This window comes from Gambusia affinis, linkage group LG08, assembly GCF_019740435.1.
Source record: "Gambusia affinis linkage group LG08, SWU_Gaff_1.0, whole genome shotgun sequence".
Lineage (NCBI taxonomy): Eukaryota > Metazoa > Chordata > Actinopteri > Cyprinodontiformes > Poeciliidae > Gambusia > Gambusia affinis.
The window spans coordinates 17,727,322-17,746,925 of record NC_057875.1 but is presented as its reverse complement, the minus strand read 5'-3'; the positions used below and the strand labels follow the sequence as shown (position 1 = coordinate 17,746,925).

At 38.9% G+C, this 19,604-nt stretch overlaps 2 protein-coding genes across 2 annotated transcripts in view; both read left to right on the top strand.

Annotated features, from left to right (window-relative positions):
* The window catches only part of syt9b (synaptotagmin IXb), a 35,876-nt gene extending 32,343 nt beyond the window's left edge, over positions 1-3,533 (top strand). The window contains exon 8 of the mRNA XM_044125057.1: positions 2,641-3,533. Within this exon, the coding sequence (XP_043980992.1) occupies positions 2,641-2,724 (84 nt within the window). The 3' untranslated portion in view covers positions 2,725-3,533. The remainder of the gene's footprint in view (positions 1-2,640) is intronic.
* A 9,439-nt stretch (positions 3,534-12,972) lies between these two features.
* On the top strand, positions 12,973-19,039 carry LOC122835450 (coiled-coil domain-containing protein 110-like). Its single transcript, XM_044124523.1, has 2 exons — positions 12,973-14,718; positions 18,607-19,039. The coding sequence occupies exons 1-2, from the start codon at positions 13,092-13,094 to the stop codon at positions 18,696-18,698; spliced, it is 1,719 nt and encodes a 572-aa protein (XP_043980458.1). The 5' UTR covers positions 12,973-13,091; the 3' UTR covers positions 18,699-19,039.
* The last annotated feature ends 565 nt before the right edge of the window (positions 19,040-19,604 follow it).

Here is a 19,604-nt window from a genome sequence, read left to right as displayed (position 1 = left end):
AGAATATATGGGAAGCCAAGAAGCTGTTTCCTTCTCTTTGTCACATGAATGAGTGACTGAATCTCAAAAGAGATTTACTTCAGGGAGTGCCTGCTCAAAGAGAGGTAGGTGGGTTCACAAACCAACTTTGAGGTTCAGTCTCTGCCTTTGTGGTCTCAGGGGGCTGGCTCAGGTTGGAATCCATCATTGGGGCATCCTGCCTTTTCCTGGGCAGGTTAAATTCAGATCAAATGTGACCAGATCAACCTCCACATTTTTTTGTGAAATGTGTTATACCCTATAGGGTCAATAGACAATGATGTTAAAGTAGTCAAGTAATACTGAAGAAATTCTTCTTCTAACGATAGACTATAGATTTAAGAGACACTAAAATAAAACCACAGCAAACCTTTGTAATACCTCTGTGTGAAGTGAAAGAAGCTCTGAATGCTACTTGTTTGTGGTCTCTGCCATTTGCTAATGAGAATGCAACTAAAAAACTTGGGTTTATTCTCTGAGAAAATGCTTGTGCCTGGAAATGATATTCATAAAACCAGAGACAGAAACCAGAAGATTAATTTAAATGAGTTAAAAGAGTTTCAGAGTTGGGTGATAATTCCCTTTGCATGAATAAAATAGTTATATTAGCATTTATAATTGAAAACACAATTTATTTAATATGTAAATTGTAGTAATCATTCAAATAGTTGCACAAATCATAAAGATGATGGTGATGTGCAGGCTTCATTAGGCATTGCTTTCCTTGGAAATGGGACTTCTACTCTCTGTGTCCCATTTGTACAAGAATATGGAAATATTTTATCGCCACACTTGCATATCTGTAGTGCCAAAAATGTATTGTGGTGTTTAGGAGCACCACTGAGAGTCAAGAGTCTTCAAAACTCTGATGCACCCCTAATTAGTACCTCATTCAGTCAGGTGTACATGCCACAACTGTTCACAACCCAATGATGTACAAAGGTATTGACAGATGTTTTCCCACCATAGAGCCCTTGTTTTAAATCCCAAGAGTTTGTTTTTTATATCCAAAATGTATAATAGAATAAAATCTTGATTTTCACAAGTATATCACACAACCTCTAAGTGTTAGCAGAGAGCCTCTCCATATTTATTATTCTCCAATTAATGTATTTACAAAATTTACCAGGTGCATGCATACAATTATTTTAAATGAACTTAAAGTTCACAAATCAGACCAAACCTAACTTTTTAAATCATAAACTCACTGCAACAGTTGAGCCTGGATATCTAATTTTTAAAATCTGGATTTTCAAAGTTGGAACCAAACAACCAGACCAAAATAAAATGTGATTGTAAATCTGGGACTGGGCTGCATAGTGGCACAGCTGGTTGCATTGTTGCCGTCCAGCAAGAAAGTCTAGAGTTTCAGATCTTTCTGCATGGCTTTTGCATGTTCTCCCTGTGCATGTGTGTGTTCTCTGCATACTCTGCCTTCCTCCCACAGTCCAAAAGCATAACTGTTAGGTTAAATGTTTTCTCTAAATTGACCTTTGGAGTGAGTGTGTTTGTGCATGGTTGTTTGTCTTTTGTGCCTCTGTGTTGCCCTGTGATGGAAGGATAAGTGGTTATGGTCAATAGACGGATATGAAATCCTATATCAAGTCTTGGATTCTCAACATCAGACACAGAAGAACTGCAATACTCAATCCCATTTATAAGAGCCGCTGGGAAACAACCAAGACTTAAAACATATTTCACCCTTTGAACCACTTTACAATTTCTCACATTACAGCCTTAAGAGACAGTGTATAAAGCAGGTAAACCCCTAGGATTTTACTGACTTTATTGACTGCAAGCAATATTACTGGGCCAGACAGAGTCCAGTTGAACTTGATAGAGAATCTTGGAAAGGAGCTAAAGATTAGAATAATGGCAAAGAGGTCTTCCACCCCTAAAGACATGGAGTCGATCTCCAAAGATAAACAATCAAAATATCAGCAAAAAACAGAAAAAGCAGAAAACTACTTAAATGAAGCACCTGTTGAATTATTATTTTTTATTTATTTAATTGAAAGTCACCTTAGAAGTCAAGCTCACTACAGGGCCCCCTACTGGTCTGTTCTGTACCAAACAGACATTTAATTTGCTTATCCAATGGGCCAGCTCTTTATTTATGCAAATGTGTAATTTATTATCCATCCATCCATCCATCCATTTTCTAATCACCCTTTGTCCCTAATGGGGTCAGGAGTGTTGCTGGTGTCTATCCCCAGCTAACGTTCCGGGCGAGAGGCGGGGTTCACCCTGGACAGGTCGCCAGTCTGTCGCAGGGCAACACAGAAAACAGACAGGACAAACAAACATTCACACACACTCACACCTAGTGAGAATTTAGAGAGCCCAATTAACCTGATAGTCATGCAGAAAGACCCCGGGCCGGGATTCGAACCCAGGACCTTCTTGCTGCAAGGCAACAGCTCTACCAACTGTGCCACTGTGCAGCCCTAGTAATTTATCATCATTAATTAAATGAAATTAATTAGGAATCTTCTTTTTATTTTTTTTTTGTTTACATAAGCAAGTGGTCTGACTGCATATTAGTTCTGTCTTTTCAAAACTTTCTGATGTTTCTGATTCACAGCTGTCAAAATATATATTTTTTTCTTTCTTGCGCTCTAGTGGGTCGGACAGGGAGCGACAGTGAGTGGAAGCCAAGGCGGATCTACCAACTCTCTGAAGACGCCACCACCACCGTCACCATGATCACATGCACAAGTAAAAGATCCAATGTCTCAGGATGGGAAGAGTTGCAAGAGTTATCAACTGATAATCCAGTTTGCAAGTTAAGACATATAAGGTGTGACTAACAGTAGCATCCTCAGCTGTAGGCCAGTACTAAAGCTGATTTGTCAATAGATTGAAGTAAGTTTCAATGTGCAAAGAGCACAGAAAAGGCTTATTCCACTTGTCTACATCCTTTTGTGTCCTCACAAACCAAAAAAAAAATAAAACCTTAACATTCCAACTGAACCACCAGAATGCTCTTATTTGTCATACCAATCTGTTACTGATAGTATTAACAAGATAAAATTATTTAATTATTCTAGTGTTTTGTTTTTCTTGCTTTTCCTAAGCTTGTTGATGTTTGTGGACTAAAATGATTTACTTTTAGGCAAATGTGCTTTGGCTTATACTGTTGATTTGTGTGAGTGGTCAGTTGTAGACAAAGTGTTTGTTTTATGACAAAATATAAGTTAGAATTTAATAAGAAGTTTCTTGTTTAGACAACTGAACTTTTATATTTCTTTATCTGTTGTGAGGCGTTGTCAAAGTTTAACATGCACTGTATGTTGTTAATACTGGCGGAAATGAACAAAGGGGATTGTTCTGCAAGCTTTGGTTTTACCCCAGTGGGAGACCTTCCTGCAGAGCAATTCTTGGTAAGATGTTTTGCTAAAAGACTGTAAATGGCAGAGACAAATATTGTTTTTGTGCATGTTAAATTGTCATTATTTGTTAACAGGATGTTGTCAAAATAAAGCAAAGAAAATTTTGAGAGTTGTCCTCAGTTGTTCCTCTGGAGCAAATGCCGCACATCGTCTTAGATAAACAAATGTGCTGTTTGATTTTTTTTTTTTGTCTGTGTGTGTCGTAAATAAATCTCCCCTAACACTGGATGAAGATCACCCCAGTCTCCAGGACTGATGATTCTGAATTGCAGCAAATTTGGAAAATCTCGGTTCAGTCTAACGACATTAGACTGAACATTTTTTCAGTAGTTTTCCAAGCCATTCATGTCCAGGGCAAATTTATTCATAACACACATTTGACAAATAGTGAGCCATAAAAATGGAATAATAAAACAATATAATAAAAAGACATAAAACATATCTCAAAACAGAACAGAAATATGTGTCTTTAAAAGAGAATCAAAAACAGGAATGGAAATGCATGTGTGGTATTTCAAAGTTTTAGAGTCAAATATGAAAAGCCTCAATCTCCTCCAAGTTTCTACCTAATTTCTGGGACAAGTAAAATTAACTGACTTGTTGCCATGAAGAGCTACATCAATTCATTTTTTAATGAACTGTGGATGCAATGGGTAGTAATGTGGTCTAACTGTTAATTTATCATACAGAAATGTGAACGCAAGCTCACTGGGTGTAGTGTTCGGTAAGCACTATATATCCATCCACCGATGCCGACAGAAGCAGTGACGTTGTGGATTGTGAAAATCCTAAAATTAATTTTGAGGCAGTCCACAGAGTTGAGGTGAACAGCAGAGCAGAATGAAAATGATCTCTCAATCTGACACTTTGATAGACCCCTCTCAGATCTCACTAAGTCATTATATCCCATCTTTATGTAGAAAGGAGTAGCAAAATATATCTTAAGCTTTCTAATGAATACAACACATTAAAGGAGTAAAGTTTTTTTCATGCTGCTTCTTTTACTAGGTTCATGTGGCTTTGCTGATGTGTCATTAATATTATGTTTATACTATATTTTTCTCACAGCTCCACTAATATTGGTCAGCATATGCCTTTCAGAGTAATACATACAGATTTTTTTTTTATCTACCACTACCTTTGGTCTGTGCAGAAAAAAAGAAGCTCCAGATAGTGAACCTCGCATCAGAGATTGATCTGAGGCTACTAAAGCATCGACTTTCTGAATACGGCAGCCAGACTTGCTCATCTTTAACATTGGTGTGCTCCAGTTGACACATGATTGAACATCATTCTCTTACTTCTAAGGCTGTATTGGCATGTGATATCATACAAAATGACCCAAATGAATGTTTTTAAATCAAAGTGTTTTATATCTTTTTATTTCAGTAAAACATTCTCAGTTCCCAAAAACGAGATCAAATGCGTACTGGTATGACCCATTGTGAGGATTGCTCAAAAAATAACAGATTTCTCCTACAAATAGCTGGCTGTCTCAGTGTTTGTTGTTGTAGCTGTTGCTTCTTTTTGCGCAGTTCTGTATTCTGTACTTGAAGTAAATGGTGCCACAGGCAATTCCTCTGAGCTTTGAAGAGAAACTGATTTGTTTAGTTTGGTAAAACTTTTGCATTTGTGCAAAGAGACAAATGTTAGCATAAGGTATCTGACTTGATGCCAGTCTTTTCAACCATAACTTAAAACCTGCTACTATAACCTCGGTAATCGTGATCGGTTACTAGCTCAGTTCAAATCAGTTCTTTCATTCAGTTGTGTGAATAAGGGCCAGGAGACAGGATGAGATGAAATGTTGAACAGAATACGGACTGATCAGGAATCAGGTTCATCACAGCGGGTACAGCACCTTGCGCCCATTTCTCATGAACTGGCCAACAGCCGTATTTAATACATTAATATTAGACAGAAATACAAAGAAATAAAACAATATGTACCTGTACGGAACATAATATGGACTGATCAGGAATCAGGTTCATCACAGCGGGTACAGCACCTTACGAGGGATAGCATTTCATGTTAACATCAAGCATAACATTTTACCAGAGCGTTAAACTCAGTGAACCTACCTCGCGCCCATTTCTCATGAACTGACGAGATGTCTGTGTCCACTATACTTAACACTGCCAACCACCAGAAGGGGGTGCTGTTTCACCCATTACACATGAACCCAAACTTGGAAGTAATGACAAGTAGAATTCTATACATTAACTGTTACACTACTTATTTTGTGATTGACTTGCAGCACTGAAGTTGAATCTGACTGAAAATAAAACAGAATTTATCGCTTTAAAATTAATTATTCAGACTTAGAAAACATCTTCAAAAAGTTCTGAGATTTTGCCACAAGCTGCTGGATTACTGATCAAAGCCCTCCGGTCTTTTAGTTTTTCTAGCAAATGTTCCATAAAGCAAGCTCAAGATATTCCTATTTTCCTTGAGATATATTTTAACTTGCATTCAAGACTGCACTTAAGAGATCTCAAACTAATTTTAAGCAAGAAACTCATTCAACTTTAGTTTCTAAATTGTCAACTTAGGGACCAAATTTTAAAGAAACCATTCTATCCTGTAGACTGTTCTCAAATATCTCACAGTTTCTGCTGAAAATAAGACATGGAGCTGTTACTCGAGGAAAGGGAGAAAAGGGAGGCCTGGGTGCAGCGATTGGAGGAGAGGTCATGCTTCCTTACTCTTGATCTTTAAAATGGAGCCTGAATTTTAATCAGGTTGGGCTTCCATCACATGTTGCCATGGTGAAAGACCCAGGTAAGAAGTGAACCAGCTTTGTGACACTGAAAATCCCAAGCTGACCTCAATAAAACACTAATAAGCAAAGGCCCAAGGGAGGCAGTAAAGATCTCTCTGTGAAAGCGCATGAGTCAGACAGACAACTGTCGATATTTGTGCCATTATGCCATAAAAGGTATAAGCACACCTTCTATCTCCAACAAGTTTTCTGACCCAGTCAGTCATAAATAGAGACATATATATATATATATTTGTAACATCTGCAAATTACAAAAGAGAGTGAACACAGCATTTAACAGTCTGGGTCAGCAAACCTGTTGAAAATAAAATTAATGCTTACAGGTTATAGAATGATGAGAGCACTTCACTGACTTTAAAATGAGAGGCCACACTGCGACAGTTGGAACTCATAAAAAACGTTTTACTGGACAATGCAAAGTAGAAAGAAGATTTAGTTCAAATTCATCAAACATGTGTTTCTTGTCTGATTTGTATTCATGTGAATCCTCTTTTCAGTCCATAGAAATGATTTGTGCCAGGTCTGGGTTTTTTCTTCAGTTAGTAAGAAATGTGCTGAGGTGACACTCTGCAATTTGACCTGTAATAACGTTTATTGTCTGTTATGTGGTGCTTTTGAAATGCCCTTGACAAAAAAAAAAAAAAAAACTACAGCAAGACAAAATTGCAGTCCTTTCAGAAGCTTTCCCATGTTTTTCTTCAGAGGAATTAAACTTTTAGATAACACAGAACAGCAGTATTCACATTATAAAGAAACAACCATGTGGAATCTGTTGGGAATCTGTCATCACCTGCAAGTCCAGTCCTTCCCTCACTAAATGTCCTCAGGGAGCAGGATGGGAGTAGAGCCTCCCTGAGGTCCTCCTGCACACCTGCGAGTCATCTTCTGTCATTAGGTGGAGCATAAGAAGAGCCGTTAGCCTACGTGGTAACTCCAGCCCCTCAGAGCATCAGGTCCTTGTCTGAAGTCTTTTGAGTTTTGAGCTCACCTACGTTTGTGTTCTGCCCTACTAGGTACACTGCCACTCAGGATTCCTTCCAGATCGTGGATCCCTTCCTCTGGTTCGAAGCGATCCCCTACAGCGATCCAGCCCCCGCGGCTGCCCCGGCTGGTCCCAGCTCCACTGTTCTTCCTCTTATTCCCACGTTGCCCCTCCCTAGCGGATCGCCCTTCCAGCACTAAGTTCAAAACCAGCCTCCTGGTGTGGGTTTTGTTTCAGTCCTGGGCACCTACATTAACACGCTGTTGCAATTGATTGTAAATAAAGCGAAAGTACTGTCCTGCTCTCCAGATGGTGTTTCTGCATGTGTGTTAAACAGCTTTCAAAAAGTTTGACAGAATCTTAATTAAGTCTTCAGTTGTTGATTGGTTTTCAACATCAAAGCACCAAAGCAATTGTAATTCTCTTACAGAATGCCATTGGTATTTCTGCACCATCTCAATGTATGGCCTCCTATTTTTTGATATCCTACAAATCAGACTATGACTATTTTATCTATATTCTCTAGTGTGGGCTTTGTCTGGTGTACACTAATGTGCACCAGACTTCTGGTGTGTTGTGTTCTCGTATCACATATTTCTATGTTTTAAAGGTCAATATTGATCTCAGAAACACCTATTAAAAAAAAAACACACCTCCCATGAATATGTTAAACTCTATATTGGAAAAATGAGCTCTTTCACTGGCAATTTCTGTTTTCCCATAAAATCTTCCCTCCACATTTGTTTAAGACAGACCACGTTTTAATACAGTATCATGCTGTATAAGAGAAGGTTATACATTTGAGACACTCATCATAAAATGTTCCAGTTGTGGTTTGGTTTGCTGTTCATCCTGCTTATGCAGACATGTACCGTAGGTGTTCCACTAGGGCCCAATTTGATTCCTCTCCCACACACGGATGCTTTGAGCTGTTCATCTCCCTGTTCCCATTTTAGCATAATAATATTTTCATTATCTTGGAGACCTGTTTATTTAGTTCTACTCGACCATTTACTGACATGAGATAGGAGATTCTACACTTAGCTATGAAAAGCCTTTGCATTCAAACTTTTGGGTTTACATAAAATACAGGATTTCAAGACACCTTTTAGAGACAAAGGCCTGTTTGTGTTTGTCCATGGATGTACTGTATCTACTAATCACATGTTCAGTTTGTTTGCTTCAGTGAGGTTTAAGAGCTTTCACTGATCAGAAACATCAATCAAAACCAGGTGTTAATTTGCATTTGTGCAAACTCCACACTGGCCTGTGTGAAGTTTGCACATTCTTCTTCTGCGTGCGTGTGTTTTCTCTGGGGACCCCAGCTTCCTTCCACAGTCCAAAAATATGATTGTTAGGTAAATTAACAGTCTAAACAGTCCTTAGAACTGTGTGTTTTGCATGGTTGTTTGTCCTGGGTGTTTCTGTGATGCTATCTGTGCACAAATAATTCATTTATTTCTATTTTTGTTAAACATGTTCCAGTTTTGCCACAAGTACAAGTCAGTGAACGCAGCTTCACAAATCTGTTGCTCAATATGTGTGACTTCAGATCCACTTCTTCCAAGTTGTTTGTATAACAACCCAGCTGTTAGCGGGAGGGGATAGAGTGTGGGAGCGTTGTCAAGGCAACATATTCAGCCAATCATAGTGAGAGCTCCAGTTTGGCCTGGTTTGTCATTCAGCCTTTTTATCCAGTATGAAATGGCACACAAAACTAAGGCAAGCTATTTTGACGAAACACTTTCTTAGTTTTTGCTACTACTGCCATTGATAAAAAAAAAAACAAGTGACACACATTAATGGAACTCCATCTTGCTCATTACAAGTAATGTAATTTTTTTTAATCTTGGGTTGTTTATAGTTGTTTTGGGGTTTTATTTATTGATTCTAGTCTCATTATTATTCTGTGTTCCTTTGTCTCTTTCTTCAATAAGGAAAGAGAATGATAAAGGACTAGTTTAGTCCTTCTTAGTCATTTTAATTGACTATGTTTTTTTCTTGTTTCTAGTTATTTAAAGTTAGTCTAGTTTTATTATGTCTAGACAGTACAAAGAGTGAACAGGGCCTCTTTGTTCACTCTTTTATAAAGCGTTCACAACTTTTTTAGGGCCCATGTATAAAATAGTGTTTCTAATGAGATTACATTGAAAAGGCACAGTCCACGCTATTTTAAGTTGCTCCTTACTTTTTGAGAGATTTTATTGGTCAGAAGTTCTTATGAGCAGAAGTTATGAATTTGTAAAAGATTTTCTTCCTGTTTCTCAAAATTATATCTGACTGCTATGTAATATGGGTAAGATACTCATTTAAACTTTAAAAAAAAACAAAACCCTGAAATATCCATTTAAAAAGAGGGTACAAGCCACTAATTATGAGTGAACAATAGCCTGCTCTGAAGGAAAGCTAATTATAGAAGGTTGGGTAAATGATGCCCCATTTTAACATTCTCATCAACATGAAAACTGTCAACGCGCAGAATTGTGTGTTTTTGATCTTTAAAAAAAACAGGATAAAAGGGGCTTGGAGGTGGTACTGGGATCATCCCACCAGTAAGTAGATGTGAAGCAAGAGTAAGTTGAAAGAGCTGCAAACGAGGTCACTTAGTGTGCAACTACTTCATCCCCCAGCGGGACTCTGAGCATCAGCTGCGATGCACACAAACGGGTGTACACACACACTGATTCACATACTGTAATTGCTCAGGCATGCTAATGGTACCACTATCGAGATCTATTTTCTTCTTCCTGTCAGTGAGCAGTGAGTTACTAACTTGTTTGTGATCCTTGTGGAACAAAAAATGCCAAGTACTGTGCTATGTTCAAAATGCTCTGCAACTAAACAAACATTTAAACTTGAAAAGAGATAATGGACATTGTCCATCCTTCGTTATTTTGCAGAAAATAAAAATGTTATTTTTAAATGAATGTTTTGGTGTTTTTACATTATTTTATTGCATTTAGTTTTCAACTTTCATCATTATGTTAATATGAAATTAAATTATCATCATATTCTACCTGTGTTTAGTTGTATGATTTTATGTTAGCTGTATCTACAGCTTAAACTGCCTTGCACATTTTTTTTTTTTTAATTACAGCATAATCTCTTGCTCACTATTTGAAAAACTCTACCACAGCCCATGTTTGGATAGATTTCATAAATCTGGATTTTTCCAAACAACCCAAGTGTTTTTTTTTCCTGTTTTTTATTCTTTACGGTAGCCTTCACCAAAATTTGTAAAGGTAGGCTTTTGGACATATTTGTGATGGATGCTATGAAAAGAGGAAACATATAAGCAAGACAAGAAACAGCTGTGAGAGCAGCAGGAAGCCAAGACAGTGAGGAACGGCTGGAGGTAATGGCTCATTCTTATTCCCTAAAGAATGTTAGTGTTACCTATTGTTAAAAAATGCATTGCCTTGATAGTTGGACAAAATAAATAACATATGATGAAAAGCCTGTTATTTCATTTTAAGACTATTACCAAAAGTAGAAACTCAATATGTCAGTTATTAATGTAAACATTTTTAAATTATTATAATTCATACGTGTTTGGTAGTTTCTTGCTTTAATTTTGTGCGTTTGAACTTCTCTTTAAATTACTGTTTTATTGTTAGTGTTTAGATTTTTTTTCCTTTCACCCATAGTGTGCCTGTATCTTCCTTATCTTTCTCCTTTCTGACAGCCTGTCAACATGCTTCTATTCACAGCTCTTGCCTATCATCTGATTGTCATGACCTGCAACCAATGCCCATCTCCATTCTTCCTCTGTATATTTATAACTCACCAGTTTTATTGTTTTTTTGTTGGATCCTCTGTTATTCTACTCCTTTTATTTTGGTTCCCATATGTATTCCTCTAGTCTTTGTATATATTTTCAGTTCTTTGTTAAGCTCTTCTTTATTGCACATTTGTCTCTATCCTACTGCTTTTGGGTTCTCCACTTAACACCAACATGACAAATTACATCAAATTCCCCCTCCATAACATTGGAACAAATTAATTCTCCAGAAAGACTTTAACTATGTTTATTCCTCTCTTCATCAACAACGAATCCTGTGGATTTGTTGACATTTGATTATTATTTGTCAAAGTTAAAGGAGGGGAACCAAATATTTTAACCACCTGATATAATCCGTTCCCACTCTATAACATGGGAATAAATTAATTTACCAGTAAGTCTTTAACTGAGCTTTGGAAACATTTACTCTTCATTTCACAAAGGTAAGGAGCCTGGGGATTTAAACTATCTTTCATAGCTACCTTATATTAAAGTCCTGTAAGGATAAATATCAAACGTAGCTTTCAAATTTAATTTATTAACCATTATACAATATACAGTACAGACCAAAAGTCTGGACACGCTTTCTAATTGAATTCAATGAGAAGGTGTGTCCAAACTTTTGGTCTGTACTGTACATAAACCAAGACACCACAGCAAAATCAGTAACCTAAAGCAAACACGCAAAGCACTGGTACGCTTTTTCAATTTTTTATTTTTTTATTTTTATTTTTTTTTGGGGGGAAGGGGGGATTGCCTGTTTTATTTATTTTTCTGATTTCTCTCATTTTTTTTTTCAAATTTCTTAGTGAGGTTTGGGAGCAGTAAAATCGACCAGGAGCTGGTGGATAGAATAGAGAAGGTTTATGGACAGAAGCTCAATCGCTTTCTACGAAGAGGAGTTTTCTCCAATTCCAATTAATAACTGACAAATTAATCATATTAATACAAAACCTTTCACATTATAACTATGAACTTCAGTATGCTCTATTTTAGTGCATAACGTAACATAATTTTTCACATCTTTTGGAAATAAAAATGATTTCCGATTGTTTTCAGCTCCCTCACTACAAAAACACTAAATTTCACCAAGTAGTTTTGGTGTAGTTTATTGTGCAAACATCTTAGTATAATTAAGATAAGACACAACTAACTTATGAGTAACTTTTCAGGAAGATATAGGAGCTTGTTTTAAGTCAGTGATTCCTTAATATTGATGGAAAAAAATACTAGTTCCATTGGCAGATTATCTAACTTATAACTGGGGAAAAAAATGTTTTGCTTTAAGCATCATATTCTGTGAATGGAACTAATAATTCTTCAGTAATTTTAAGGAATTATTTACTTAAACAAGCTTCTATATCTTGCTTAAAAGTTGCTTATTAGTCAGTTTTTGTCTTATTTTAAGTGTACTAAGATATTTTCACTAGAAACTGTAAAAAAAAAAAAAAAAAAAAAACTTGGTAAAATTTTGCCTTAAAAATTCAACTTTACTGATCCCAAAGGCAAATTAAATGTTGTTGTAACTCATATAGTTTTGGTTAATGACAACATTACCCAAACCACAAATTTCAGTAATCACCATTGGCCAGAAAGAAAGTAAGAATTGATGGCTTCCTAGGCATCAGCTGGTGTCAACAGGCCCGTCCGTTTCCCCTTTTTCTGTTTTCGGGCACAATGTTTCCTTTTGACCGTTGGTACCCTGCTGTGCCAGTCTATTGTCCTCAAGAACCGTTGTCTCCTAAGAGCGTATTTCAGCCTTGGTGATAAATTACCAGCTCAACTGTCTCCAATAGCCATCAGCTAAGCCGAGCTGCATTCAGCCATAAAGTTTGTTTTGATTCAAACTTCAGCAGTTTTCTAGTTGTTCTGCTGAGGTTGTGACATCAATTTGTGACATCACGCAAATTGATGTCACAAAGAGTGATGCACTTTGTTGACCACATCAAAAAGCTGCACTCTTGAAATCTACAGTCATAACCACGGCAGAAGAGAGAGAGAGAGAGCAAACAGAAGAACTGTCTCCCAACTAGAGATTGAAACTGAGAGCTTTTCAAGACAAGAAGTCAAATCTTAACAAACGAATAAAGAAACACATTGAGAAGTTCTTGGAATTGTCCAGAAAAAGAATAAACAATGAGTCAAAGCGCTATGCCGTCAACTTCTGATTCTGACCAACAAACATTAGCAAATGAGACTCAAAAGCTCCAGTGGATCTTAAAAGAGGTTAACGTGATGTCAACAGAGAGACAGGTTTTGATAAAATCAAATGAGGAGTTGAAGGTTCAACTTGCAGATCTACAAAAAGCCACAATGGAAAAAGACATTATGCTTAGGGAGAAAGAGGAGGAATTTAAAAAGCTTTTGGACCTCAACAAAACTTTAAAGGAGGATAACAACACTCTGGAACAGAAAACTACCGACTTGGGCCAGAAAAACACTGCCCTGGAGATTGAAAGAACCGCCCTGGAGAAGGAAAAAACCACCCTGGAGATTGAAAAAACTGCTGTAGGGCAGAAAAGCAACACCTTTGAGCAAGTAAACGCCGCTCTGGAGAAGAAAAAGACCAGTTTGGAACAGAAAATCGCCACCCTGGAGCAGGAGAAAAGCACCTTGGAGCAAAGAAATACCGCCCTGGAGCAGGAAAACACTGCCCTGGGTCAGAATAGCACCACCTTGGAGAAAATAAACACCACCTTGAAGGAGGAAAACACAGCACTGTGGCAGAAAAACACCTCCCTGGAGCAGGAAAAAACTGCTCTGGAACAGAAAAGCCCCATCTTTGAGCAAGCAAACACCGTCCTGGAGAAGGACAAGACCGCTCAGGAGCAGAATACCATTGCCTTGGAGGAGAAAATTGTTGCCCTGGATCAAAGAAACACCGACTTGGAAAAGGAAAAAAGTGCCTTGGAACAAAAAAATACTGCCTTGGAGCAAAAATATACTGAACTGGAACAGGAAAAAGCTGCTCTGGAGCAGGAAATTGCCACCTTGGAGCAAATAAACAACACCCTGAAGCAGGAAAGAACAGCCTTAAGAAAAGAACAAAGCACCTTGAAGCAGGAAAAATCTGCCCTGAAGCAGGAAAATACCACCCTTAAGCAGGAAAACACCGCCCTTAAGCAGGAAAACACCGCCCAGGGTCAGAAAAACACCTCTTTGGAGCAGGAAAAAACTACTCTAGGAGAGAGAAACATCATCCTGAAGCAGAGAAACATCAGCCTGAACCAAGTAAGAACAACCTTAGAAAGGGAAAAACATGCCCTGATGCAGAAAACAATTGCTCTGAAACAGGAAAATACTGTTCTAGAAGGGAGAAACACCACCTTGGAGAAGAGAAACGCTTTCTTGGAAAAGGAAAGAATTGCCCTGAAGCAGGAAGTCTTCAGTTTAGAGCAGATAAACGACATCTTGGAAGACGAAAGCAACATTTTTGAGAAGGAAAAAAACTCTTTTGAAGAGAAAAACACCTTCTTGGAGCAAACAAACAAGGCCATGAAGTTGAAATGCACCGGTCTGGAGCAAAAAAACACCGCGTTGGAGAATATAATCACCGCCTTGGAGCAGGAAAAAGCTGCCCTGGAGGAGCAAAGCACTACCTTGGAGCATATGGCCACTGACCTGCAGCTTGAATTGGAACAGCTTCACCATTGCCTGAGGAACAGAATGGAACAATTGAAACCGGAGTCATCAGAAGAGGAAACCCAAGGAGACATCCAGCCAGTTTCAGACCAGCCAGAGGAGCAGATGCCTGTAACTAAAAGTGAGTTGGGAGGCGTCTCCAAAACATTTCTGGAAGGTTGTATTCATATTATTAGATACTTACTTAAAATATTCTACTTCTAAATAAAGAAGTACCATGAGGGCTCCGTTGGTCTCCAGGCTGACCTCCAGGGCTTCGTAGCAAGTCCTGTCGGTCTCCAGGCTGACCTCCAGGGCTTCGCAACGAGTCCTGTTGATCTCCAGGCTGACCTCCAGGGCTTCGTAGCAAGTCCTGTTGGTCTCCAGGCTGACCTCCAGGGCTTCGTAGCAAGTCCTGTTGGTCTCCAGGCTGACCTTCAGACTTCGCAACGAGTCCTGTTGATCTCCAGGCTGACCTCCAGGGCTTCGCAACGAGTCCTGTTGGTCTCCAGGCTGACCTCCAGGGCTTCGTAGCAAGTCCTGTTGGTCTCCAGGCTGACCTCCAGGGCTTCGCAACGAGTCCTGTTGATCTCCAGGCTGACCTCCAGGGCTTCGTAGCAAGTCCTGTTGGTCTCCAGGCTGACCTCCAGGGCTTCGCAACGAGTCCTGTTGATCTCCAGGCTGACCTTCAGACTTCGTGGCAAGTCCTGTTGGTCTCCAGGCTGACCTCCAGGGCTTCGTAGCTAGTCCTGTTGGTCTCCAGGCTGACCTCCAGGGCTTCGTAGCAAGTCCTGTTGGTCTCCAGGCTGACCTCCAGGGCTTATACGAGTCCTGTTGATCTCCAGGCTGACCTCCAGGGCTTGTGCAAGTCCTGTCGGTCTCAGGCTGACCTCCAGGGCTTCGTGGCAGTCCTGATGGTCTCAGGCTGACCTCCAGGGCTTCGAGTCCTGTTGGTCTCCAGGCTGACCTCCAGGGCTTCAGTGGCAAGTCCTGTCGGTCTCAGGCTGACCTCCAGGGCTTCCATGGCAGGTCCTGTTGTTCTCCAGGCTGACCTCCAGGGCTTCGCATCGAGTCCTGTCGGTCTCCAGGCTGACCTCCAGGGCTTCGTGGCAGTCCTGATGGTCTCAGGCTGACCTCCAGGGCTTCGCATCGAGTCCTGTTGGTCTCCAGGCTGACCTCCAGGGCTTCGTAGCGAGTCCTGATGGTCTCCAGGCTGACCTCCAGGGCTTCGTAGCAAGTCCTGTCGGTCTCCAGGCTGACCTCCAGGGCTTCGTAGCGAGTCCTGATGGTCTCCAGGCTGACCTCCAGGGCTTCGTAGCGAGTCCTGATGGTCTCCAGGCTGACCTCCAGGGCTTCGTAGCGAGTCCTGATGGTCTCCAGGCTGACCTCCAGGGCTTCGCAACGAGTCCTGTTGGTCTCCAGGCTGACCTCCAGGGCTTCGTAGCAAGTCCTGTCGGTCTCCAGGCTGACCTTCAGACTTCGCAACGAGTCCTGTTGGTCTCCAGGCTGACCTCCAGGGCTTCGTAGCGAGTTCTGTTGGTCTCCAGGCTGACCTCCAGGGCTTCGTAGCGAGTCCTGATGGTCTCCAGGCTGCCCTCCAGGGCTTCGTAGCGAGTCCTAATGGTCTCCAGGCTGACCTCCAGTCTTCGTTGAAAGTCCCATGGGCCTCCTGGTTTCTGCTCTGCCGCCAGCGTCCTCCAAGGCTGCTGTTCCACTAGCGTCCTCCTCAGATTCTTTTGATTCTAATTATGTTTATTTCTTGTTTCTAGTTATTTTTCGTCTGTTCTAATTAGGTTCCTTTAGTCTACTTACTCCTTTGTGTTTGTATTTTGGTTATTTCCCTTTGTGATCCTCCAGCAGTTGGAAAATAAGGGAATCTAAAATGATGGATTATATATTGTAATCGTAAAGACATGCAATTTTACTGCAGGGGTGCAGTAAAAAAGCATTGACCAGTCCGTGGTGGTAATAAACCACTGATGTTTACTTCAATAACAATAATTACTTCAATAATTCAATAACAACTGAAATGATTTCACTCTCTAATGTATAAACATGACTCTTTGATGAAAATAATGTTAACGCCGAAAAAATTACTCTCCTATTTTTTCTGTGTACTGATAGTTCACTACACTCTAATTTTTACATTCTCTCTGTGCTGTGTTTTTATTTACAAGACAAAAATCACACTATTATATAATCAGTTCAGAGCTCTTTCAAAGTTTTTTGTCATTTAGTAAAAGAAAAAGGAAACTATATCCTTCCCAAGCCACAGATTTGCCGCTATCACATGTCTGAGACATCACAAGCACAAAAAAAATAATAATAATGAAACAGTCCCCATTACTTAATCTGGATGGATTAAGAAATCCATCCAGATTAAGTAATGGGGACTGTTTATCTCTTTTAAGTCATTCTTAATAGTTTCATGGAGAACAAAATGTTCATAGCAAACTAATATTCTCATAAATTTTTACGGTGCATGTAAGTTAAACATAAAAGCAAGAAGATAAGTAGTTTTGACAAACCTAAAAATCCAACAAATTACCAACATAAATCATAGACATTTTTTTTTTTTGTGGAATTGATGTCATGCTCTCAAACAGATTCAATTTGGATTACAGATTATCCACATTATGCTAACACCTGAATATTTTTGACTTTACTTGAAGGGAGTCCTCCTTAAAATGTCATGAAATATGGAAAACCTTTTTTGTTCTTCTTGTTTACCCAAGAAGATGGGAAAGCTCTCCACCTTCACTGAGTGAGCCTTAATGTCTGCCCTGGAGCACAGCTTCTGGCTTCATTTACCTTAGTTTCTGGTCCACTAAATTGTGGACTTTTATTCAGACTCCTTCACTTAAATGAGCAAACGTTTTGGTTAGATCTGTACAAACAAATCTGAGTACAAAGATGCTCCCAACACTGATGCTTGGTGGGATAAACTGGAATAAAAAGTGTTACAGCTTAGCTGCTACAGACACATGTGGTACATCTGCAGTCATCCTGAGATTTAAATAGCTCAGCTGTCTTTAACTTCGCAAGCCTTTTCAGACTGGATCAATCTTCTTTGCGTCATTATGTTGAGCTGGTAGTGTATGCTTTCGCAAATGGAATCTGCAAACAGGACTGCAGACCAATTAAGATATAAATGCATCATGGAAATTGCAAGATATTTTTTTTGAAGCTTCAAAAGCTGAGAAATGTTAAAACGTTAAAAAGCAGCTGTGCCGTTCAAAACCAAAAGCTGCATTATTGAACGTCTTTTCAGCTGCAAAGTCACCAGCATCAAGTTCATAAAAAGGAAGAGTAGGGACCACAGACAAATAAACTGGAGAGAACCTTAGTGTACGAGCATTGGAAGGTTCATGCTGATAATGTAAAAGCTACAGTGTCAAAAACTATTGCGAAATAAAATCAAATCACTTTACAACTTATGCTGTTATTTATTACTTTGCAGAGGTCAACGGAAACTCTTCAACCTCTAGAACCAACACAAAACCTGTGTACATGCTTCCGAAGAAACATAGACGGATTATAACCACATCAGTTTATTTTTATTCAACTAATGAATATTTCTGTGCATACTTGAAAATGTATTGATTTAGAAGAGACAGAACTGCATTGGCAATTTACAAGGCCTATAAAATATTCCTTTCAAGGTGTAAAGAAAAGTTTGGTTGAAGCTAAAGGTCAGGACAAACATTAAAAACAATTGCACTTCAGCTAGAGGAATTATTGTGTAGAATAATTGTGATAAGTTAAAACTGTGTTTTTTATGCTTCAAATAAAAACATGCATAAAAATTATTGGCTAAACAAATTAAACAAAACTTGGTAATGATTATATTATTTTATGTGTCTACAGACTCAGATAGAATTCCCTGCAGATACATTTTAGAAAAAAAAATGCAGGAAGAAATCTGCTCTCATTTTGAAAATGCTGTAATTGAAAATAAAGTCAAGGTAAAAAATAACCCTTATGTTTCCATCTAAGCCTGGTCTACACTTTGTGTTCTTGCTATTGACAGAGACTGAGATACTGCTTATTATCCTATTATCTAAACCTTCACTCAAATGGACACTTGATGTGAGAGGACCCTGCGCTCTAATAAACAAGTGACAAAAAAGTAGTTGCAGTGGCGCGCCCAAGACAAAGTGAGTACATGCACGTCTGTTAAGAAAGTAGAGGTGTGACCCCGCTCTCAAGCAAAATCAACTCACCACATACTAAACTACAGAACCGATGGACAGACTAAATATGATGTCCAGACTGGGGCCTTTATAAATCTCCTTTAAAACTGGCATAAAGAGCCAAATGTTTTAACACAACTCACTATTCTTACAGTTTTCTTTTAATATGTACATATCAATCCTTAGTTCTCTGAAGAACTGCTGATCTCAGGGGTCATATGTTTCTTTGCCCTTACATTCCAGCTAAGAATGTACAGGGCTGTTCAGGACTGCCACCATGTGGGAAGAACATGCTATAACATGTCGAAATATTTGTGTAGTAACTTTCCAAAAAGCATTGTGTGATGGCGCAGTATTTTTATCTACTACACTGCCTTTAAGAAGTATTCACCCTCTTGTCTATCTTACCTATTTTATTGCTTTTACAAATCATGGACAAAAACACCCCAAAACTTTTAAAGTCAAAGTGAAAACTGATTTCTAGAAAATAGGGACGGTAAATAAAAAAATTAATACAAAATAGTGATTGCATAATTTATTATGGTAACTGACCTAATTCAACAGACGTAAAGCTGCATACAACAGACGAGCTAGCAGTTCAACAATGAGTGGACTGGAGACTGCTAAGTTTTTCCGGCTGCCATTAAAGCATAACGACAAAATAAAGGTCAAAGAAATTCAGAGAAATGGTTGTTGAAAAGTCAGAGGATTAAAAACAAAAATATCTTAGGCACTAAGCATCCCTTGAAATTCAGTTAAATTGGTCACAGAGAAATGGAAAAAAATATGACACATGTAAATTTGCCTTTAACAAACTGTCCTTACAAATTGAGTA